At 36.2% G+C, this 22,406-nt stretch overlaps 4 protein-coding genes across 5 annotated transcripts; 1 reads left to right on the plus strand and 3 right to left on the minus strand.

Annotated features, from left to right (window-relative positions):
- Positions 1–3,794: 3,794 nt before the first annotated feature.
- Positions 3,795–6,522, minus strand: LOC306886321 (lysophosphatidic acid receptor 6-like). Its single transcript, XM_079443335.1, has 2 exons — positions 6,405–6,522; positions 3,795–5,581 (listed from the first exon to the last, which is right to left on the minus strand). Exon 2 carries the CDS (start codon positions 5,537–5,539, stop codon positions 4,565–4,567), a length of 975 nt encoding a protein of 324 aa, XP_079299461.1. The 5' UTR covers positions 5,540–5,581; positions 6,405–6,522; the 3' UTR covers positions 3,795–4,564.
- Positions 6,523–6,713: 191 nt separating this feature from the next.
- On the minus strand, positions 6,714–8,797 carry LOC306886371 (transmembrane 4 L6 family member 1-like; the record flags this gene model as incomplete). The annotated part of the gene is made up of 5 exons (XM_079443412.1): positions 6,714–7,363; positions 7,518–7,704; positions 7,966–8,102; positions 8,366–8,431; positions 8,606–8,797. The coding sequence occupies 5 exons, from the start codon at positions 8,795–8,797 to the stop codon at positions 7,355–7,357; spliced, it is 591 nt and encodes a 196-aa protein (XP_079299538.1). The 3' UTR covers positions 6,714–7,354.
- Positions 8,798–10,490: 1,693 nt separating this feature from the next.
- Positions 10,491–12,466, minus strand: mblac1 (metallo-beta-lactamase domain containing 1). Its single transcript, XM_079443393.1, has 2 exons — positions 11,790–12,466; positions 10,491–11,711 (listed from the first exon to the last, which is right to left on the minus strand). The coding sequence occupies exons 1-2, from the start codon at positions 12,192–12,194 to the stop codon at positions 11,472–11,474; spliced, it is 645 nt and encodes a 214-aa protein (XP_079299519.1). The 5' UTR covers positions 12,195–12,466; the 3' UTR covers positions 10,491–11,471.
- LOC306886336 (mannose-P-dolichol utilization defect 1 protein-like) lies at positions 11,539–16,441 on the plus strand. 2 transcript variants are annotated; one of them, XM_079443376.1, is made up of 7 exons: positions 11,539–11,723; positions 13,169–13,234; positions 13,322–13,454; positions 13,618–13,703; positions 13,797–13,915; positions 14,010–14,120; positions 14,655–16,185. In XM_079443376.1, coding segments are annotated over exons 1-7 (639 nt in total). In that variant the 5' UTR covers positions 11,539–11,722; the 3' UTR covers positions 14,778–16,185. The 2 variants fall into 2 exon arrangements, with proteins under 2 accessions (XP_079299502.1, XP_079299501.1); XM_079443375.1 differs by lacking the exon at positions 11,539–11,723 and adding an exon at positions 11,904–12,627 and having other exon boundaries at positions 14,655–16,441.
- The last annotated feature ends 5,965 nt before the right edge of the window (positions 16,442–22,406 follow it).

Genomic DNA, 22,406 nt, shown 5'->3' on the forward strand with positions numbered 1-22,406 from the left:
CTATAATCAGCAGAGGTTCATTAATTACACCAATGATGCCTTAAGTGCTCTTGGAGAACAATTAGATGCAACAAGCAAAATGACATGGCAAAATAGACAAGCTTTGAATTGGCTGTTGGCGGAGAAAGGAGGAGTTTGTGTAATGTTTGGTTCTGACTGTTGTACCTATATCCCAAATAATACAGCGCCAGATGGATCGTTCACCCAAGCGATGGATAAACTGAAAAATCTGAGGGAAGAAGTGACCTTGAATGCTGGAACAGATCTGCAGATTGGAGACTGGTTAAATTCAATTTTTGGGTCTTGGAAAGGGTGGTTGATTAAGGTGGGAATTGTAATAGCTATTGCTATTGTTGTGTTTTTTGCACTGTTTTGTTGTGTTATACCTTTCATCAGATCCATGCTAGCCAGTGCTGCAGCCAAACAGATGCTAAGCATATCAGTAAGACCAACCGGAGTTGACATTGGATATGCTCACGGATACACTGTGGGCCCTGGACTGGACGAACTAGACGACTTTGACCTGGAAGAGACTATTCTGTGAAACCTTTCCTGAAAGAACGACGGAGTGGTAGGGAAGGGGTGCCTTTTAATTTTTTATACTTCTTTATTTTCACTTTTGTAGATATATTAGAGGTGTGGGATAGTGTAGGGAGAGAGATAGGGGTACTATGTATTTTCCTTTGGCATATGCCCCTTCCTGAAGTCATTTACTCCTTATATCATTTATATTTACTCCTTATATCATTTATATTGAAATTATTTACTAATCATGTATAATGTGAATACTGAAAGAAAAAGGGAACGATAAGGGTCTGAAGCAGGTCATTGTCCATGTTATGAGGCATTGCAACCAGAAAAAGGGACTGACAAAGAAGGATTAATTGGTATCTGAAAGGTGATTGAGGGTCTGACCCAAGTCAGGAGTGCAATAACAGTGTTTATTCATTTAGCCCAGCCTTCAGAGATCAATATGTATTTTTTCTATACTTATTTTTATGCTATTACACTAACATTCCATTAGTTACTATAACAATGATTGCTGTACACACTGGGACATGCCGCCAGAAAGGAAGAAGGAAGGATCGACGAGCACCTCAGTGCTTGGCAACATGAGTAGATTCAACCGGGGTTTAAAAACCCACCATCTACTCCAACACCAGATAGGGCTAGAGGAAGCTCCTCTGGCAACGAAGGATAACAACACCAGATAGCGCTCTAGGCTACCGGAAATGCCTAGAGTTCCTCTGGCTGCGTGGGGCAAACCAGTGTTTTAAATCTATTTTCTAGATGTATTGATTAATCACTCATATATTCTACATAACCATGACAACCATGGGCAAGGCTTGAACATTTTGTGCACATGCTTACACACACATTAATGATTGAATTATTAATCCCGAAAAGTATGGTTGGATAGGAAGACGGATTCTTTTACTCTTCTCTAGTCAAAAGGTGAGGAGAGATGTTTGGGTCTGGCTTCCTCTGGAGTGCGGTATCATGAAGAAACAATCTGACAAGAGGTTATGAGAGGCCGCACGCTGGCTAAAAGAGGGTATAAACTGAGGGGTGGACTCATGGAACTGCACTCTAGGTAATGAACATGATTGTGAGACTTAGTAAAGTCTCAAAGAGAGGAATATATTGTATATTTTTGTTTACTCACTATAACATTATCTTATTCAAAATGATAAAACATGCTTAAAAATGTAATTCATGCACTGTTCTATGCAAACATGTACTAGTCTATGCAAAAGTGTGATATCCTACTGTACTGGATGTCTGAATACTGATAAATGGTCTTAGAGTGCCATCTATTGGTCATACTGAGTATAGATGTTTTATAGGCCGTATACACCGGTCAAGGAGTACAGTAAACTTAGGATAACCTGGGGAACTTTGGGTGATTTCCAGAATATGAGGAATATGACAGATACATGTAACCAACTGTGATGTATGTCGTCTGGGATCACTGCCAACCAATGGGAGGAGAAGAAGAACTTTTACTTTTAAAAAATGACGAATACAGACGAATGCCACCATTAAAAAATAGACAAGGTGAACAAGTAATTAAATGTGGTAAATCAAACAGACATAGACAATGAGAATAACAGGAACTACCAAATATGGGCAATAAGAAACATATATATACTCTGTACCGACACTCACAGAATCAGAATCAGTCAATGGGACAGCTGCTTCTCGACTTTATTGTCTTGTTATAATAAAGTCTTTTCTTTCACATTTGAAACTCTGCTGTTTTTGAGCCTTTCTAATTGCACGACTGAGGTCCAGACCATCGACGAGAGCACGTTTTCCACAACAATAGCCCTTACTTTATAATGACTAATAAGGTGTCACTTACTTCAGTTCATCTCAATCACACAAAGTTCCTTTATAATCAGTGAACCTCTTACTACAATTGTGTTACAGTGAAAGGATTCACCAGCATGCAGGAAAAAAAGTTTAGAGGTGAGTGAATGCAATGGCCAATCACAGGTGTTCAAGAAATCAAGTATGTCTGTGATTGGCTGCAAAACACGTTTTGAATTGAATCTTTTGTCACTTTACAAAGCACAAACACAAATGCACACTGCAGCCTTTAACAAATCTGATTTGCTAACATTCAATTATTACAGTCTGAGGGTGCTTTTGACTGCATGAGAAAAAGGATGGGTGGGGTGAGAAAAGTGTCAGTTGCCCGAGTCTCACGCTGAATGCTAACTGTTTGTTTATTTTCTTATTAAGGTTACATTTTCGCTTCCTTCTTCACTGAATCTTGAATTGTTACATACTATACATTTTCCATAAATCATTCTGCAACCGATTGTTTTTCTTTCGACCCAGGGTCTGAAAACCACTCATCTAGAACAATGATAGATCAAGTTCAAGTTGAGTTTGATCGTGGGACACTGTGGTTGAATGTGTGATGGTAAAAATCCCTCCCTTTCGCACTTCTCTTGTGTCACCCTTTCATCCTAATGAAAAAACTGCCCCTGCTTTTGGGTAAATTAGTCGATCACTGATCACTCAACAGACTTGTGGTTATCTACTTGCATCCTTAGAAATGTCAATTCTCAACTTACCTGGAGGATGAAAATGAAGGCAGCACTGGAGTAAAAATTAAAGATTATATCCCTGAAAATCAGACCTACCCTCTCTATAAGTGCCTAAATACTGGAATACATTACACAAATTTTGCCCAGATTTATAGTATGAAGAAGTTGACTCTAGTTTCCAAAAGTCAGAGCCAATCTGCAGATTTAATAGAAAAACCATGTAATATATGATGGTCACAGATTCTTGATTTTTAGCTTCAGAAAAGTTTCAAACACGTTTGACATCTCACTGAGCCAATTTTAGAACATACTGTTTATATTTGTCACACATCTCCTAGCAACAAGGTGCAAGTTTCTGCCAGAGCCGTTGAAAAACAACAGCTTAGCAACACGTTAAAATATTCTAATATTATAATTTAACCACAATCATTAGCGCGTATTTATGCAACGAATCATTTTTCATCTTCACTAACGAAGATGAGGTTTCAAGCTTGTAAATGCAATGTTTTTAGAGGGAAAAGGGTACAGGAACATACAATTAAAGCCGGGTGCTGGAAAACGGAGTCATGAGAGGAACGTTTCGCCATATTTCTTTTAAAATTAAATAAATAAAACATTTTTATTTACCAATGCAGTGCCTCCTGTTAGTTTCCCTTTGGCATCAGAAAAAGAAAACCACATGGACAGATAACAATAATTAAAACTGCAAAAAGAGAATGAAACAAGAATACTTCGGTCAGTATTAATCCATTTTATTAACATTTACACACGATTTCTATTGTACTCGGCACAAGCTAGATGCACCAGGTCAAATGGCTGTGGTTGAAAGGAGGAAGGGTGTGTAATCAGGCAGGAAAATGGGTTTTGGTGGTTTTCAAACAACTATTCACATTGTAACAGGAAATGTCTAAGAAGTTAATGCTAACTTAAACACATACATCTATAGCTATAGGTTACAAAACGAAAAATGAAAATTATAATGCACAAATACGTACAAATATGAACATTTGAAATACGAGAATAAAAACACTGCTGCAAAACTGAAAGGCTATGAATCATTACTGCAATGTAGATTTATCTCTTACAATATGTTCACTATCTTCTGTATGTTTATCAAAAAATAATTATCCTAATTTGTCACACTGTTATATTTATTATAACAGTTTCCCAGTAAGAGTTTGTTGCGAAAAAAAATAGGGGTTGCACTTCAGTGGCTAAATGAATCATTTATTTACTTTTTCAGAGTTGCATATATGATAAAGACCAAGGCTACGCAGTACACTTACTTTTGTACACATGCAGTCTAGTAAGTTGAAAAGTCAAGACTTCTTGTGGTTTCCTAAATTTGAGTCATACACAATTATCTCTCATCTTGTTTGGTTCTTATAAAAGCAGAAATCTCTATGTGAACAATCATGTAAACTGCATCAGTGTAAGCACAAAAGACCTAGCCTACATGATCACTTATTATGATCTTCAGAGTCGAGTAGACGCAGCTGATGTTCTTATGTTGTGAGTGGGGCACGTGAGCGGTTGTTTCCGTCTGAGCTGTGACTGTTCATTTGCCTTATTTTGCGTACTGCTTCAACGTCCATTTTTCTTCGAAATGTCTCTGTTGTGAAGTAGTACGCCATAGGGTCCAGCATTGCATTCATGCAAGCTACCATGAAGCTATACCGGTAGGCCATTAACAGTGGGCACGGATATTCACTGGCATAAAGTATCAAGAGCATAATATGATACGGCAGAAAACAGAACAGAAAGATGGCCAAGTTTGTTATTATCATCCTTTTAATCCTTACGCTGTCTACTAGGTCACTGGTCTGGACAGCTGTGCTTTTACTTATTGCCCGGATGAGCCCCCATGAGCTGAGGATCATAATGATTAGTGGGATCCCAAACCCGATAATTAGAGTGGAAACAAGAGGAGCTGTTTCAGTCGCATAGAAAGGAAAACCACCAAAACATGTGAAGTTCTTTGTAGTGGAATTTTTCATATCGGCTTGCTTCTTTTTGAAGTAGATCGGTAAGCTTGTTGCAATAGTTAGGATCCAGATTCCCAGACACACGCACCATGCTTTCTTGCGGCCCTCACGGACACGAGAAGACAGCGGGAAGCAGACTGCTATGCAACGGTCAACGCTAATGCACATGAGGAGGAAGACGCTGCTGTACATGTTAGTTAGCATTATGAGACCGGTAATTTCACAGATAGTCGGGTGTGGATCCCCCAACCCACTGTGGAAATAGATCCGCACAGGAAGTGTACAAACCAGAAGAATATCAGCAAAGGCCAGGTGAATCATGTACACGGTGGTGTGCGAACGAGATTTAGAGTTACGGAAAAAAACCACAAGTGCGGTCAGGTTGAGGGTTAGGCCAAATATGAAGACCACTGAATACACACCAACAAAAACCTGGTCTTGTTCTGGATTTTGAAATGTCATATTCGGACATGTCTTATTCATAAGATTTGACATTGCTGTTCTTAGGATTTATCTTCTTGACTGACCTTCAATGGCCTGTAATGACAGAGAAACAAATCGTTATGTAATGATTGTTATTGCAACAGTATCATGCCTAACAATCTTTGCACCAAAAGATATCTTGATTATTGGTTATTTGCAGATGTTCAGTAGAGTATTGCAAGAATAGCTTGTGAGCGTGGGAAATACGAAGGTGTCTGAGAATAAACCTTCTCAGAAACCAGTGTAGGGTTGAAATGTTGAAATGTGTATTTTTAAAGGTCAAGTGACATGAACAGTCTCATAAAGGGTACAATGTACATCTCAGATCTTGCCATCCTGGCACCCACACAAGGATTATATGAGCTAAAAAAGGTGAAGAAAAAAAAAGAAAAGTTTTTACTTCGTTGGCTTCCTCATATAAATGACGCTTTTACCGTAGAACAGAAAATGACTTAACAAAACTGTCAAAGCTGTGCAATTCAGTAGCACTCTTGCTTGGTTTATTTAAATATATTTATAGACTGTTCATGCTACTTGCACACTAAATGAAAATAATATTTAGACTAACATGTATTACTTTTATATATAGAAGTTGTTAAAGGTCAGGACTGCCCAAAAACATACCATTTTAAATGTGTAGACAAACCATATGGCAGAGAAGTCAAATGAATTTAATACACATTAATGTATCTTCTAATCTTATATTTTAAGATTCACTAAAATTCATTTCTCATTCGGATTCACAAATGTTTGATTGAATAGATCTTATGTGAACAAATAGTTGCATAAAAAGTGGTAAATTACACAAAACTCAAAGATGCCTTATTTAAAATGACAGAATGGAAAATGATTATACGGATGTTGCAATTGCACTCACCGTTTGTGTTTTGTAGAAGAGAGTTTCTTCGTCTGGCACTGATGCTAATGAACCAAGATGGCACTTATGTTGCAGTCTCACCTCTCCTCAACTTCACCTCAGGAAATGCATTTGCGGTGTGAGCAGAAACAGTCTGTTGCTTGTCATTTCTCTCCTCGTTTTTAGGTCCCCTTTTATGCTGCTTAAAAACCTAATGAATGAACATAAAAATACATGCAGAAAAAATCCAAAAAACGCACTGAACTCCTCAGTAATAAATCACAGGGATTATCACAAAAGTTTAATAAAGAAGCCAAGGCCAGTTAAAATAGAGTTTTATGAGTTTTATTTCAGCCACCACAACCAAATACACCAGCTAAATCCTTTAAGAGTAAATTGCTTTAAATATCTAGGTACATTTAGATCATAGTAAAAAAAGTCCTGCCTGACATAAAAATGGTTGAATCTGCTATTACTTTTGATACACATCCATAGATGTAATTCAGTGACAATTGTAAACTTAAAACCTGTTAAAGATAATGTTTTTAGAACATTATTTTATTATATTTTGCAATGATAGCATGAATACATTCATACATTCAATGTAACATTAACATAACATCTTGAAATTGCTGGATATTTGACAACATAATATAAGAAAAAAATAAAACTAACATATTTACATGTATACAAAAATGGACCAATTTTATTTATTAATTTATTTATTTTTGGGGGGTTACCAGTAAGGTTATCCTGCCACATTTTCTCAAATATGTTATTCAATCTGTAAATAATGTTTTAATAGAGGACATATAATGTTAGTCAGTGAAGTTCGTTTGAAGTATGGTCCTTTCTTGTTTATTACTGTACACTCCCACATTTGCTAAATGTCACTGATCGGTAATGAAGACTGATACGTGTCTGGTAATAAATCTTGATCCTGTATTATCCAGTCTGTTGTCATTTTGAACTTATGCCACCTAAAGGAACAAATCATATCAGATCAGAACACTGTACAAGACACCATGAAACCATAAATCAATATTACTAGAAATAGACTGTTAGCAATAAATGCAGTAAATACTGTAAATGATTTGACCTTTAGAAATTGTCACTTTTATCCAGAATACATACCTCTTTGTGACCGCATGTACCACAGATGCAGCCAAAGAGGCCGTTGAGCACCTGGAATCCACAGAGCAGCAGTTCTAAAGAAGCAACCACCAGCAGAGCAGAAAACAGGCCAATATTAAACTCCACAATATTTTCTGGCTCTTTGCAAAAATCCCAAAGGTCAGAGTCTCCCAAATAGCTTGCAGTGCTGTAAAATAGTAAATAATAATAATAATATATAACAAGAACAACAACAAAAAACGTATGTCACATAATTAGTTTTTTATAAATAGGCAGAGCTCCACAAACACTGTTAATAGGGCCACAGAGAGAGGGAGCCTCTATTTCTCTCTGTAAGTTGTTTGCAATAAATGTTCTTTTGGGGCTGGAAAGGATGTTTTCAGTTCTGAAACGAACCTCTTAACCCTCTTAGGCCCTTTGAAATGGGATGGACCATTAATTTTCATACCTGTTTAGGAATGGTCTGCTCCATATACCATCTTCACCCCTGCAAACTGGTCCATGAATCAGTCCAAGCACAGCTATAGTGCCACTGTACAGGGCACCAACCACACCAACTGCAGCGAAGATAATGGACAGGAACATCTAATGGACAAAGACAACACAACCGGAATAAGTTTATTAAAGGGTCTCTAAATGGAAAATATTGGAGAGTATTTTTGATCATGTTTGGAATGGCATGAGAGTGAGTAAATGACGATAGAATGTTTCTATTTTGGGTGAACTATTGAATATTCCTTTTTTATTTCAAGTGGGCACACCTGCTGTATTGCTTAGGCAGTGTTTCAATGGTTAAAGTGTATTAGAGTGTAAAAAAAAAAAAAAATCAATAACCTAGAAGAACTCACCCCACAGCGGTTTGCACAACAGCCTTCTCTACCAGTGCTATGAATGTGGATAGCAGGGATCAACACCTTAAAGGAAAAACACAATAGCTATGTCAACAGAAGCTGTATCAGATGTAGCCTACAATGAATGCTCTCTTTTTAGGATATTCCAGTAAATAGTGCCAATATACTGGTCTGACAACAGAACTGTCAAAGGAAAACTCAGTGAAAATACAATGAGAAAGAGGAGAAATTCCTCACCAAGATGCCTCCTCCAACAACACCTCCCATGAATTTGATCTCATCTGTAAGACGGTAGAGTCCCTCTGCTGCCTCCTTGGAATAAATGGTTTGAAAATCAGGGAAGAACAGAAAAATGTTGCAGATGATGGACAGCAGTGCCAGCGGATAAAGGCTGATGCCAATAAACTTGGAGCACTTTCCTGTACACATGATGTAAATATTTTAAGTAAAACTGAAAAATATTAAGCAGACTTTAAACATGTAAGCCTTTCTTCTCGAGTGCTAAAGTGAGGAGGGGATGGAATATAAATACTGTATTTGACTAGACTAACACACCTACCTGTCGTCAGGTCAATTACTGATGTCACATTTTTATGATTTTCTGGTTGCCATAAAAAATTATTGACTGTACTTTGAATAACCATGCCACTTTGTTGTAGGAGGTTGGGTCTGATTGTGGCTCTTTACTGAACTCTGAACCTTTCATTGCACTTAAATTCAGATCCCACATGCTCTCTTATCAAAAAATCTATAAACCAGCAGCGGAAACTGATCAGATATTTGCATATTTTATTCCATGTAATTACAGCATATGTCAAACCTATTAGGTAAAGGATCAAGGTACAGATATATTGGGCCCTATGACTTTTCAGAAACGCGGAATCTATTCATAAAAATTGAATTTTCTCCACCCTATTAACACTCAATGTCACGGAATTTGTCAGATTTTTAATGAATAAATCAAAAGTAGGTCAGTGCACTTCTAAACGCGATGTGGACTAGTGTCTGTGAATATTAAGCCTCAAAAGACTATTTAAATATGAACTCTGCATGTTTTGTGTCTCTGTGTGAATGAATGACACAGACGCGTAGTTTTGTTAACTAAAAATACTGTGTGATGCTTGCAGTGTTTTCAGCCTCTGCTGCCTCAATATATGAGTACGTTAACATAATCTCCATTGGTTCTCTGAGAGTCACTTCATGAGCATTTTAGCATTTTATTTAAGAAAAGCTTTTGTCATTATCATATAAAAACAGTCTTCAGACCTTCAGTCTTTATTTCTTCAAAATAAAAGTTTGGTTTAACTTGAATAAATTGTGGAAGAAATATATTTCTCAATGAAATAGGCTAATAGTACTTCTACTAACAAAATTATAATTTTGTTAGTAGAAGTATATATCCTTATATTAAGGATAATCAAAAATGTTTCTTTCATGTTTTGGGGTTTGTTTCATTTTCATCAATGGCTGCTGACACCCCGGAGCTCACATCTCTGAAAATGTAGATGCAAATTTTCAAATAGACATTATCTTTATTAACAAACCTCATGTTTGATGTCTAAACAAGTACATTATTGCCTAAAAACTCTTAAAGCTACATTCTGTGACACTACAACAGTATTATTTTTAAATTATAGTGAATTTGGGCATCCACCATGACACTCGCTGTGAGAAATGCTGCAAGCGGAGTGACACAAAAGGTGAAACAGTTGGAGTTCTGTTATCACTCTAAAATGTAATTAAACCATTAATATGCAATACAGAAAAATTAAAATGGAAAACACAGAATTAAGTAAACAACAGAATTTGAGAAAAAGGGATTTTATAGGGCTCTAAAAATTAAATTTTTGTTGAACTTTTAATAAATTGCTGTTAAACTGTATATGTTTCATGATTTAAAACAATTAGACATGCTTTGATTAAAAAAAATAATTTATACTTTAAAAAAAAAGAGTTCAGAATCCAGAAAATTAAAATGGAAAAAAAAAACGGAATTTGGAATAAAATAAAACGAATTTCATAGGGCCCCAGATTTAGGAATATATCGATAATGGGAAAAGACATATTTTGTATCATCATAACATCTATAAAGTTAATGGAAAAACATACACAAGCCATGTGTCAAGCGCAATTGAAATATATAGTAGTATTTATTCAGAAGAATCTGAGAAGTAGAATGAATACTACATTAATTGGTTTACCACAACACTCAATTACCTCATCAACGTAAGCCAGCAATAATGAAACAAGTGCTGAGACTTCACTGAAGGCATATTCTTTGGTTAACCACTGTGAGTAACTTTTAGCATTAATGAACTTTACCTGAACTTAAGGAAAGGCACGATGTCATACAAAACGTAAAATGTTGTACAATAGCTCAGCGAGTCACCGCTTTCTATAACATTTAAAAGCAATTTACAGCCAATATTTTTGAAAGCACTCAAGGACAGTAAATGTACAGTGCTTAAAAACTACATGAATAAGATTTGATTTCTTAAGCTGATGCTGCAGGTCCTAAAGAAGGATTGGGCTGAGGATGAGAACAAAAACACATGCAAACATAGTAAAATGCTGTAATTCATATTTATATTGACACAAAATAAATCACAATGCACATATTTTGGCAGGCTACAGCAAACAGCTTTAGCATGAAGCAATGATTTTACATTTTGTATTAACCCTATACAAAGAATTAAGATGGCACACATAAAATGTCCTTGCATATATTATTTTTTTCTGAAGAGTCCCATCCTTAACATCATTTACTACCGAGTTACAACATCTGACGTCAATCTTATCTTCCATAGCCTTTTGACACATGACCTAAAAACAAGACAAAGCCTAAAAATAACTCGAGAAAGTGTGTCACTGCCTTGAGCAGTCAATACGGGTAAATCGAAAATCTAAATTTGAAGTATAAAAGCCATGGTTAACACTGATAAATAACCTCGTTTCACATCTACAGTAGGTGTAACTTACAGTGGTTTGAGTCAGTACCAAGGTCTTATTTTAAAACCCCTGCGTCACACTGGTGTTATAAATTGTGTTCTTTGTGGTCAAGGTTTCATAATTGCTCTATAACTCTAGGATTATGTCATCGTCATCATTTCCTGTGCACTCTGAATAATGGCCCATGTCCGGGAATGATCACATCAGCCAGCTGCAGCGCCATCTGTCGGTTGGTCTCCTGTATTTGAGGATTCTCGCTCAGCTCCTTCCATGAGTCTTCATCATGGCAACGTTCAAACAAGTCTCCAGCAACAAGGACTGTCCCCTCCGATGTTCCCTTCACCAGGACGCTGACATCTCTACCCATGTGGCCAGGCGTGGGAATGACGGATACCTTGAGGATAAAGTGGATTACTTGATTATATACTACTACTTCAGAATATACAGAGCTTTCGCTAGTCTAATAACTTACATAATCGTCAATAGGGTATGGCTGTCCCTCAGCCAGCTGGTTTGGCAGATATCGATCCCCCACGCTTATGTCACATCCCACGATTATTTTGGCGTTTGGAAACAAGCCCAAGTTTCCCACGTGGTCCGAGTGACCGTGGGTTCCGACTACTGTAGCGACATTATCTGGGGTCAGACCCTTCTCTTTAAGTTTTGCAACGAGAAAGTCTCGGTCCCACGGGCCCCCGGTGTCCACTAGGATAGTTTGTGGTCCGGTAATTAAAGAAATGGTACCGTCAGCTCTAAACGCCCCGTCTGCTTCCGCTGTGCAGTAGCCCTCTTTTAACACTGAGACGCAGTATGGTTGGCCTGAAATGTCGGAATTGATGCCAGATTCGCTTTTTGTTATTGATCGATGCGTGTCCATTTTAGTCTGCGTAACTGGGATACTTCGAGATGAAAGAAACAAAAAGTTTACCACATCTAAAATTTTATTTTCACTATAGCTTCTACGGAACGTCACTGAGGACAAACTAGCCTGGTTTATTTTTTATCGGCGTTATGGAACAATCGCGGCACCTTTTGCTGTCAGCAATTTATTTTAATATGTTATATAAAAATAATTTGGGCTACCACCCTCTTTAATCGCAAACCGAAGGAACACGTTACTGGAAGAGTTTCCATAAAAAAGGGGAGGGGTTAAAGTAGCGAACGACATCACGTGACTAGATGGGACGTTTGCATCATGGCGGAAGCAGTTGTAGAAACATTCATGGATCCTTTTAAAGATATTCTGGTTAATTATTTAATGCCAGAAAAATGTTATGACGAGTTCTTTTTACAGTTCAATCTTCTGCACGGTAGGTTCATATTTTTTTTAGTTTAGTAGTAACGTTATAGATAAATAGAAGATATTTCAAAGCTTATTTGCTGGTATACTTGCAACGATTCAGTGACAAAGTGAGTTATTCTCTTATCTTAAAACATCGGAGCACCTGTCGTTTTGCCAGCTTTGGTAGTAACTGCATTATTCGCTTTTTATCGACTTTAGAGGAGATATTATTATAAATTATTTATGTTTATGATACAAGATATGTTTCGTTGCTATTAAGCGGTTCTCTGAGCTGTAAATGTGTTTTCTTCTGTTATATTTGTATTAAATCTCGCTGTTGGATTTACATGTCAGTTTCTTACTGGATACCTATAGTATGTCCTCGGTAATCATCGGAGGTTTCCGTAAATCTGTCAAAATTTCCGATTATTTTGGTTTAAATTAATATATGCTAAACGTCACCTGCATTATAATTTACAATAGTAATGTGTTTTAAATATGTGCCTAAACTTTCACATGCAAGCATTTAGTCGTTTTGAAACCTGAGTTTCTTTGTGATTCTTCTTTAGTGGATTGTCTGAAGATTGTAATCAGCAAAGGACTGGGCATTGGGATCATTCTGGGTTCTGTACTAGGTATGAAATCATCTTCATCTTTACAACACATACACACAAAAAAATATTTTCTTCTAATATGGATGTTTTGTGTATGTCTCTTCATAGTAAAACTACCTCAGATTCTAAAGCTGACTGGTGCCAGAAGTGCTGAGGGACTGAGTTTTAACTCTGTGCTACTGGAGCTGTTTGCTATCACGGGCACCATGGCCTACAGTATTGCCAACAGCTTTCCTTTCAGGTAAATCAGTAGTAGTGACACTTTTTCATAATTATGCTGAAGTCTGGTAAACATCTGTCTATACAAACACCATGCATTTATAAATATCAAACAACAAAGGGGAAAAACTGGTTACTAAACACATAAAGATATAACATGTTTTACTGTGATCATTTTTTTACAGTTCCTGGGGTGAGGCACTTTTCCTCATGTTTCAAACTGTGACCATTGGTTTCCTCATACAGCACTATGGAGGAAACAGCATCAAAGGTAAATTTGAAAAAAAAAATCTGTGCTGCTTTCATTCATTTTAAATGTCAATGTTTCTGGTTTACCTTTTGACTGTGCTGTGATTATTTGCAGGTTTTGGGTTTCTGGCTGTGTACTTTGGTCTGTTGGCAGTCCTACTCTCTCCCGCGACACCAATATCCGTTGTTACTACCATGCAAGCCTCTAATATGCCAGCCATCATCTTTGGACGGGTAAACTGGACAAAAAACAACAATGCTGTTCAACAGCTGACCCAGCAGAAATATATTTTTCATGCAATGTATCCGATTTTCTCTGTGTCTTCAGTTAATTCAGGCTGGTACCAACTACAAAAATGGCCACACTGGACAGCTGTCAGCTATTTCAGTGTTTCTGCTGTTTGCAGGCTCCTTAGCACGCATATTCACTACAGTGCAGGTAAAACCACTATAATGAGATGTCATGCAATATTTTGGAGGACAGAAGTCTCTTATGCTCACCAAGACTGCATTTGCTTAAAAAAACCTTTAATATTATAAATTAAAATGTAAAGTTGTTTTCTATATTATTAGCCATTACTTAAGTCTTCAGTGTCTCACGATCCCTCAGAAATCATTCTAATATCCTGATTTGATGCTCAAGTAACATTTCTTATTATTACCAATTTAGAAAAACGTTGTTCTGCCTAATATATTTGTGGAAACCCTGTTACATTTTTTAAAAGATTCTTTGATTAATTTTAAAAGTTCAGCAACATTTATTTGATTTTTTTTTTTTGGAGCAATATAAAAATCTTATCTAACTAATTTGATTAATTGAATATATCCGTGCTAAATGAATTTATTGAAAAAAATAAACGTATGACCTGATTCTTACTGTTATGAAAACTATTATGGTCCTCTTTGGATTTTACATTTATTTTAAAACAGGTTGGCATTAATAAATGCCCATTTTAATGTGTCCTCTGTACAGGAAACGGGAGATTCCCTCATGGCTGTCACCTACATCATCTCTTCTTTCTGTAATGGTGTGATCGCAGCTCAAGTCCTCTACTACTGGAACAGCAGCCCTGCCCTCAGGAAGAAGACCGAGTAGATCAGAACAACCGGCAAATTCTGCGACCACTCAAGTCGACAAAGTGCCCTGAACAGCCGATTGGGGACTTAGATGTATTCTAATCAAAATGAAGGTTCTTGTGAAATTAAGCTCTGTCCCTTGGTCACTTGTTAAAAGCATTTATTGTTAACATATCACTGCTTACAGGCAGGTACAAATACTGTATAATGCACACATTGACGTATTCCAGGTGCCCTGAAGTGGACCAAAAAGCCAGTATGGTGAGGGGTCCTTCTATAATTATAGAACTTTTTTTCTCCTTTTTATGGTAGTGGGCTTTTTCATTGGACCATTTTTAATAGCTCAGGGAAGGGAGTAGTGTCCATATTCTGTAATTCAACCTTATTAAATCCTCATGTATTATTACTGACATACATTCGTACTGCTCACTTTACCCTAGCTCACTGAATATTCACTTAAATCCATGTAGCCATTTGGAATTCAGCAACAAATCTGTGAAAAAAAAAGTCTGCCAAGACTTTTTGTAAATATTAATTTCAGAATTGTAAAAATGACCAAAATACTTTAAAAGTGCACATATGAAAATATGTGTCGTCATATGCTAAAGGCAGCCCTATTAGAACATGTTATCCCCACAAGGGATCATTAGGTTTTTTTTTTTGGTTTTTTTTCTGTGTAGACCAATCCAACCATATGGACACTATTTTACAAAGTCTTCCAGAACATAGAATACCCATGTTGCTAGAAAAGACATCCTGTTGTATTTGACAAAAATCAAAGTTTTTTTTTTTCTTTAGGTAATGTAGTGAATCAATTACTGCTGATCAACTAGTGAATCAATTACTGTTGTGTTTCTTAAATTGCAATAGTACATGTAGCCATGCTGTTGAGTATTATCACAACTGATGGGAACTTGGCAAAATAAGATAAATTCACATCAAAGCACTTTTTCTGTTGTTTTCGTATGCTAGTATTCACCCATCAAAAGCAAGTTTCAAGCTGTCGGCAGGTAAAAGGAAAATTTAATTTGAATGATGGAAATTGCATATTTGCACACATTACATTTGAGAATTTATTTTCCTCTTTTGCTTGTGAACATCTGTTGTTCATTGTTGGATTTATATTCATGTATGAAATATTACAAATGGCTGTGATTACGGTTTTTCCATATCTAAAGTTGCAATGTACTTTTGACCATTGAGTAAAACATTTTCATCAGATCATTTATAGTGTTCGTTGTGTGAAAGGTTTCAAAAAAACACACAAACAGTTGTAGAAAAAAAAAACATTTAATTAAATAGTTTTATTCTTGTTTGAAGTGTTTTTGCATTTATCCATTATGGACAGTTCAAATAGATGAACTGTGATACATACTTGTACCACCAGAGAGAGGCAAAGAGTCGATTAAAAAAATACAATTGCTATCAGTTTTCTCCACTGGAACCCTTTACCCTACTAGCTGTATAATTAATTACTTGCGTCAGTCTTTAAGTCTCCATCTATCATCACTTTTTAAAGAGAAGTTCAGTATAAGTCAAGTAGAAAGCTTGGAAAGATACTGGCAGCACTGGCTCTGTTTCAGTTTTCAACTGTATGCAGATGCTATTTTTATAAGTCCAACTCAAGAAGTCTGAAATCAATTATTTTGAAATCCTAATAAAATGAATAGTTTAATTGACTACAACGAATAGGATTTCTTCTCTTTCTTTTTTGCAAAAATGTGGTTAAATATTGCCAAATGAAGCACGTCCACATCCAGATGTGGCTTTAATTCTCCAAGGGCTGCTAATATTTAATTGTGCTGTTTCAAAAAGCGCTGAATATCTAGACCAGTGCTCGGTATTCTTGTATTCAGTTATAGTATCTGTCATTTTCAATGCTACTTTAACTTATAACGCACTCCTTCACTGCAGTTACATGTACTACATACCTCATGACCATTATTTCTTTTGTGCTTAATTCTCTCTGCTCCATTGAGTCTCCTGTGGGTCTGGCAGGGTTGGTGGTTCTGTCTTCTAGGTGTACAGAGGTAAGACATAAACCGAGTTTAAAAAGTTCTGCTTGAACAATGGTGCACTGAGACAGGATGGCTGAATGCAAATGGCAGAAAGATAAGCTAGGCATCTAATGAGAGTGTTTATCTAAATATCAAAAGCAGTTAAAGCAGGACGATCAAATATAAGCTCAAATTACAGAGTTCTATTTAACACCATATTATTCTTGACACTTGAAATGATTTATAAATGACTCATCAGGCTAAATATTACAGCTAATTTAGTCGAAATACTGGCAACCTGTTTACAAGTATACATTTCATTTCAAATGACATCTTTGATTACCTAACAGTAATATAACTGATAATAATTCTGGTCCCACACATAAAGTGTTTTTGTGCCTTTATTTTACTGAGACTAAAATTAAAGGAAGAACTGATGTGTGACATGAAATGTGTGAGAAAAACAATGAAACAATACACAGTTATAAACCATTTTAAATAAAGCAATAGTTAAAACAAATTCAAAAGAATCCCCCAAAATGCTTATCCTTAGTGTGGTAGTGGCATCCACGTAATCAATTATCACAAAAACAAATTCTAGATAACAAGATAGTTCAGTGCCATAAAGTTGACTAGTAGAAGAACTATTTTCTGTTTCTGTTAATTCTTCAGTTTTTTAAAGAGATTTTATATAAGCATAAAGGTGAAGCATAATAGATTAGGTTCCCCTGTAAGTTCCTCTAAAGACATAATCTCTGCATGATATGATTTCTTTGGTTGTGTTCATAACGTAGGCTTGCTCGTGTTTAAATAAATGTTTAAAATTTACCCTGCACATTCTACCTAAACTTACAGGGTCAACTCAACAACAGCATTCTGTTTGCTTTGATGTAGGTATTTATTCCCATAGACACTGCAAAAAGCAGAAAGCATCCGATCTGATGGCTCTTTTCTCAACTCCACCCCCAACTGCAACCGGCTATTCTTGCTGATCAGCAGGGCTAGGCACAGTTCATGTCAACACACCTACTGTCAATGCTCATCAGATCCCTTTTCATCAAATAGAATGTTTAGACAGTGAATGCATTTTGTTTTTGATAATCACAGTAAAAGATAGCTAAAGATGCCAATGAATACCATATAAGTGTAAATACCCTTATTTACACTACCATTCAAAAGTTTGGGGTCAGTACTTTTTTTTGTTGTTTTTTTGAAATGTTAATATTTTTATTCAGCAAGGATGCAAAAAAAAATCTATTTAAAAAAAATGTTGTTCTTTTAAACTTATATTCATCAAAGAACCTTAAAAATTTTCCACAAAAATATTAAGCAGCTCAACCATTTTCCACACTGATAATAATAAGAAATGTTTTTTGAGTACCAAATCAGCACATTTGAAAGATTTCTTAATGATCATGTCACAAAATTCAGCTTTGCCATGACAGGAATAAATTACATTTTTAAATATATTAAAATAGAAAACAGTTATTTTTCATTGTAATAATATTTCACAATATTACCTTTTGGTAAATTAATAAATGCAGTGAATATAAAATACTTATTACAAAAGCATTAAAGAAATCTTACTTTTAAACAGTAGCGTATGTAACTTATTTATGTCAATAATATTCCGTGGAGTAAGGAAAGATGGTTAGTTAGTTAGAGAGTGTTCAGTTATTTTTTTCTTGACAGTTAAATGAATGTATCATTAAAATCCATAATGTTGGATTACACTTTTTTTTTTTTTCTCGGGTCTGTTGGGAAGCCCTCAAAGTTTGGCCTCTGGTCTTATCTCACCTAACCTGAACAGGAGACTGCTTCCCAGATCTATATCTTTTAATCAGTGGTACACACCACCACCTCCCCACCTATGTGGGGTGCTTGACAAATGCCCCATCCAGCCTATAACGGCAGACTTCATGTGTCAAACCAGTTTGTCAAAGACTCTAAACATCTTTAGCTCTTAGCTCATTGCCAAAGTATAGACAATAAAACATCATAGGTATGCCTGTTAACATTGCATGTTAACTTTGCATACATAAAATCACAGGTGATGGATTTATCTTTTTGGAAAGAGTAATCCTGAGTATCTTGTTTCACTCTGCCTCTGTTTCGCCCCACCTTGCTCTTCCTCGATTTGCTGCAAGACCAGTCTTGCCCGGGGTGTGGTGCACTCATTAGTGTTACCTGTCAATCACTCTTTCATTCCTGCGCAAATGCTTCCTCTATTAACCACATTAACCTGACAGAAATGTACACGTGCTCCGTCACAGCCTACCAACGCTGCTCAGAACGGTGGGCTTTGACCTCAGGGGTCTCAACATTTTCTATTTTTATAAAATGCATAGATTTTTCCCCTCTACACTGTCAAAAACCTTCTGTAGTTTGTACAGAAAAAAACTGAAAGAATAATCGTGTAAAAATACAGTTAAAATGTAAACACATTTACAGAACAACCTGTACATTTTACAGCTTAAAACGGCAATTTATATTTATAACTGGTGTAAACTGGTGAATCCAGCAGCTCTTTTTTGCTGAATTATCAAGGCCATGCTGCTACTAAAACCAATTTTGCACTATTAACATATAACCACTATAAGGTGGTAAAGATTAGGCCGGATGAAGAATCAAAGATCATCACAAGTAGACTTTCCACGAGGTAAATACAAGTAAATAGTAACACACGACACCATAATAATGCAATAAACATTAATTGAACAATAGGATCTAACATAAAACCTTAATATACATAACTGATAACAAAACTAATAAGAAACACAGTTATTTCAAATACCAACAAATGTGAAGTGTCGCCCAGGGAATTCTGGAAAGTTACATTTTTTTCACTTTAAATAATAAGATTGCTTTGGTATAGTTAACAGTATGTAAGATCTGATCTATTACAGTTTTACTGTATAGTAAGGGAACTTACTGTTAAACAATTTACATGTTTTACTGCAGCATTTAATCTTTTAAAGTTTCAATCACTTTACAGTGTAGTGTTAAACTGGCCCTATAAAGTTTTTAATGGGTTTGCTGAGACTAAGTTGAAGTAATAACTCACTATTCAACTTCCTCTTCAACTTTTTAAAATTCATTGATAAAAAAAAATGTATTGGGGTTTTGCAGTTGTCTTGTCCAAAACAACAAATTTTGCCATAAGATATTGCCAACTATGAGCTAAGCAGACAGGTAGACTTCTGCTTTGGCCTTACGCCAGTCTTTTGATGTAGATATGTTTTGTTGACGCTGGAATCCATGTGTTTCAATTTATTTCCTTCTGAATAAATAAAGCAAAAAAGTATGAGGTACACACCTACTCCAACTTAGAATAGCATCCAAATCTTGATTTTACAAGATAGCTCAAGATACAGGATGTTGGTAGATTTGGCAGAAACGTCCCGCCTATGGTGTGCAGATTTGTTGCTACCTTGTTTTGTTCTCATCTTTTACTTTTTATACTGTTTGTCATATGTGTAAAGTATACACAAACAGATTTTTCTGTTTAAACAGGTTTCATATTATTAGCCTATAAAATTACATTTGACATGTGGCAGACACAACATAGACTATTATCAGATGAGTCTGGCCACCCTCCTGTTATTGCGTGACAGGCAGTGCTCATCTAGGCTGACTCACACACATGCGTGTATCCAGCCTTGGTGGCATTTCAACCAACCGTAACGGCTCGGTTAAAAAAAAGGAAGAAAAATGTACGCCCACTCACTCACCTGTACATACACAACATCTGAGGTAAGACTGACAAATCATCGTACAAGAGAGTGATGAAACACGTTCTGATGATGCAGATTAAAAATGAAATGTAAGCATAAAGTCTGCTTGAAGAAATAGCTCACTCAAAAAATGAAAATGATGACATTATTTACTCACCCTCATGCTAATCAAGCTGCTGTTTTTCTGTGAAACAGAAATGAAAACAGAAAACTGAAGAATAACACTGAGAATATTAAGCTTAAGACATTTGAAGACGACCATAATGGTCTTAAACAAAACACTGATAACAAAACAACATGAGTGTGAGATAAAAAGTGTATTTTAACGTTAAAACTGGCACTGTTTACAAAAACGTAACTGTGTGAACGCTACATATATACACTGTATTTCCTTTGCATTATTGAAATTAAATACATTTTTTAGAGTAAATTTGTCATTTCATACCCATAATCACCAGGTTCTTCATATTATCACTTTTTATTTCACCTGTTGGGAAGTGAATGCTGTGCATGTGTGCGTGCAGGAGGGGAGCGGCTCCCTCGGAATGCATGTAAATATTACCCCCCCTCGTTTCCATAGCAACCATTAATCTCGTTTCCGGGTTTATGACGAAATAGCTGTCAACTGATTTAAAACTTTTTTTAATAATAATAATAATAGCGACTTAGCAAATTAATCAGTTAAAACATTCCAAAGATATCGTGCACATTCAGTCAATTCCTTGACATCGAATGCAAACTGGCAACCCAACAATTTACCATGGTAACAGTTTGTTGAAGCCTCGGTGGTCGTTGCTAAGTGACTGTATGTTTCTCAGCGGAGCATCCAGCACCCCCACCCTTCTCAACACCCACAGTCGCCCTCTTAACCCCCCAAACACAGTCGCAACAAGTCGTCTGACGATACGCCTAACAAAGTGGGCTTAATTTTCTTCCTTTAAACGTTTTTAAAAATTGATCATGTATAATGATTTACTTCATCTAACTTGTAAACACGCCTGAACTGTTATGAGGGTAAATGTAAAGTCCCCTCCGATTAGCCGCAGCGAGCTCTTACATTTTCATGAGAATGACATTAGGAGGTGAGGGGGTTAACCCCGAGGAGAAAACGGGGAGAAACGACGGCAACGCTAATTTTCCGCACAGCTGGAAGCGAGAAGCGAGAACAAAGTGGTCCAAGGGAGCCTCTCCGGATTCAGTGGCTTACTCCGTACACCTGCGAGCTCAAAAGCAAAGGACAATGTGCCTCCGAAACGGCCAATTACGACCGAGACAACAACCAGTGTTCAATCTGCAGAGAGAGGGTTATTCTGAGGTAGACCGTGAAAGTTAATGATTTCGTACTTAAATCGTTACTTTCTGGCTGTTTTCTTTATATATAACCCTCTCCTCAAACTTTTAGGACACAAACCTATAATTAAAAAAATGTTTATGTAAATTTAAAGGTGCACACATTTTTTTCCTCATTTGGCTAAAAAGACTTAGTCTACATGAAATGGTGTAATATTTAACAAAAACAAAATAAATATGCAGTCACTACATGAAATTAGGAAGGCAACACTGAGGATTTGGGCCTGATAAATGTATTTTAAGTTGCAAATTAAATAATATTAGTTGCAATACAAATGGTTTTATTTTACATGAAGCAGATCACCTCTCAAGAGACCAGCATGCTGACATCACAAATACTAATCTTGGTCGTTATTATCAGACACTTTCACTAACATTAAATGGACCATGGCTGACTGCAAACAGTAATTCCTTTGTCCACTAATGGTACTGGTAACAAAACTATAGTCACATGATGAAGGTCCAAAAAGACTGGCATAATGGGTACACAATTCTGGTAGCATGCAGCTTGGAAATTGCAAAAACACTTCAAGTCACAAAGATTTCAAAAATCAAAACTAGAGACTA

Source organism: Barbus barbus (genome assembly GCF_936440315.1).
Source record: "Barbus barbus genome assembly, chromosome: 2".
NCBI classification, from domain to species: Eukaryota; Metazoa; Chordata; class Actinopteri; order Cypriniformes; family Cyprinidae; genus Barbus; species Barbus barbus.

Excerpts from the sequence above, each read along its gene's own strand:
- LOC306886321 (XM_079443335.1), bottom strand. The coding sequence starts at position 5,539 with ATGTCAAATCTTATGAATAAGACATGTCCGAATATGACATTTCAAAAT.
- LOC306886336 (XM_079443375.1), top strand. The coding sequence starts at position 12,513 with ATGGCGGAAGCAGTTGTAGAAACATTCATGGATCCTTTTAAAGATATT. Across the intron at positions 12,628-13,168 it reads ACAGTTCAATCTTCTGCACG|TGGATTGTCTGAAGATTGTA; the intron begins GTAGGTTCATAT and ends ATTCTTCTTTAG. Across the intron at positions 13,704-13,796 it reads TGGAGGAAACAGCATCAAAG|GTTTTGGGTTTCTGGCTGTG; the intron begins GTAAATTTGAAA and ends GATTATTTGCAG.
- mblac1 (XM_079443393.1), bottom strand. The coding sequence starts at position 12,194 with ATGGACACGCATCGATCAATAACAAAAAGCGAATCTGGCATCAATTCC. Across the intron at positions 11,712-11,789 it reads CATACCCTATTGACGATTAT|GTATCCGTCATTCCCACGCC; the intron begins GTAAGTTATTAG and ends TTTATCCTCAAG.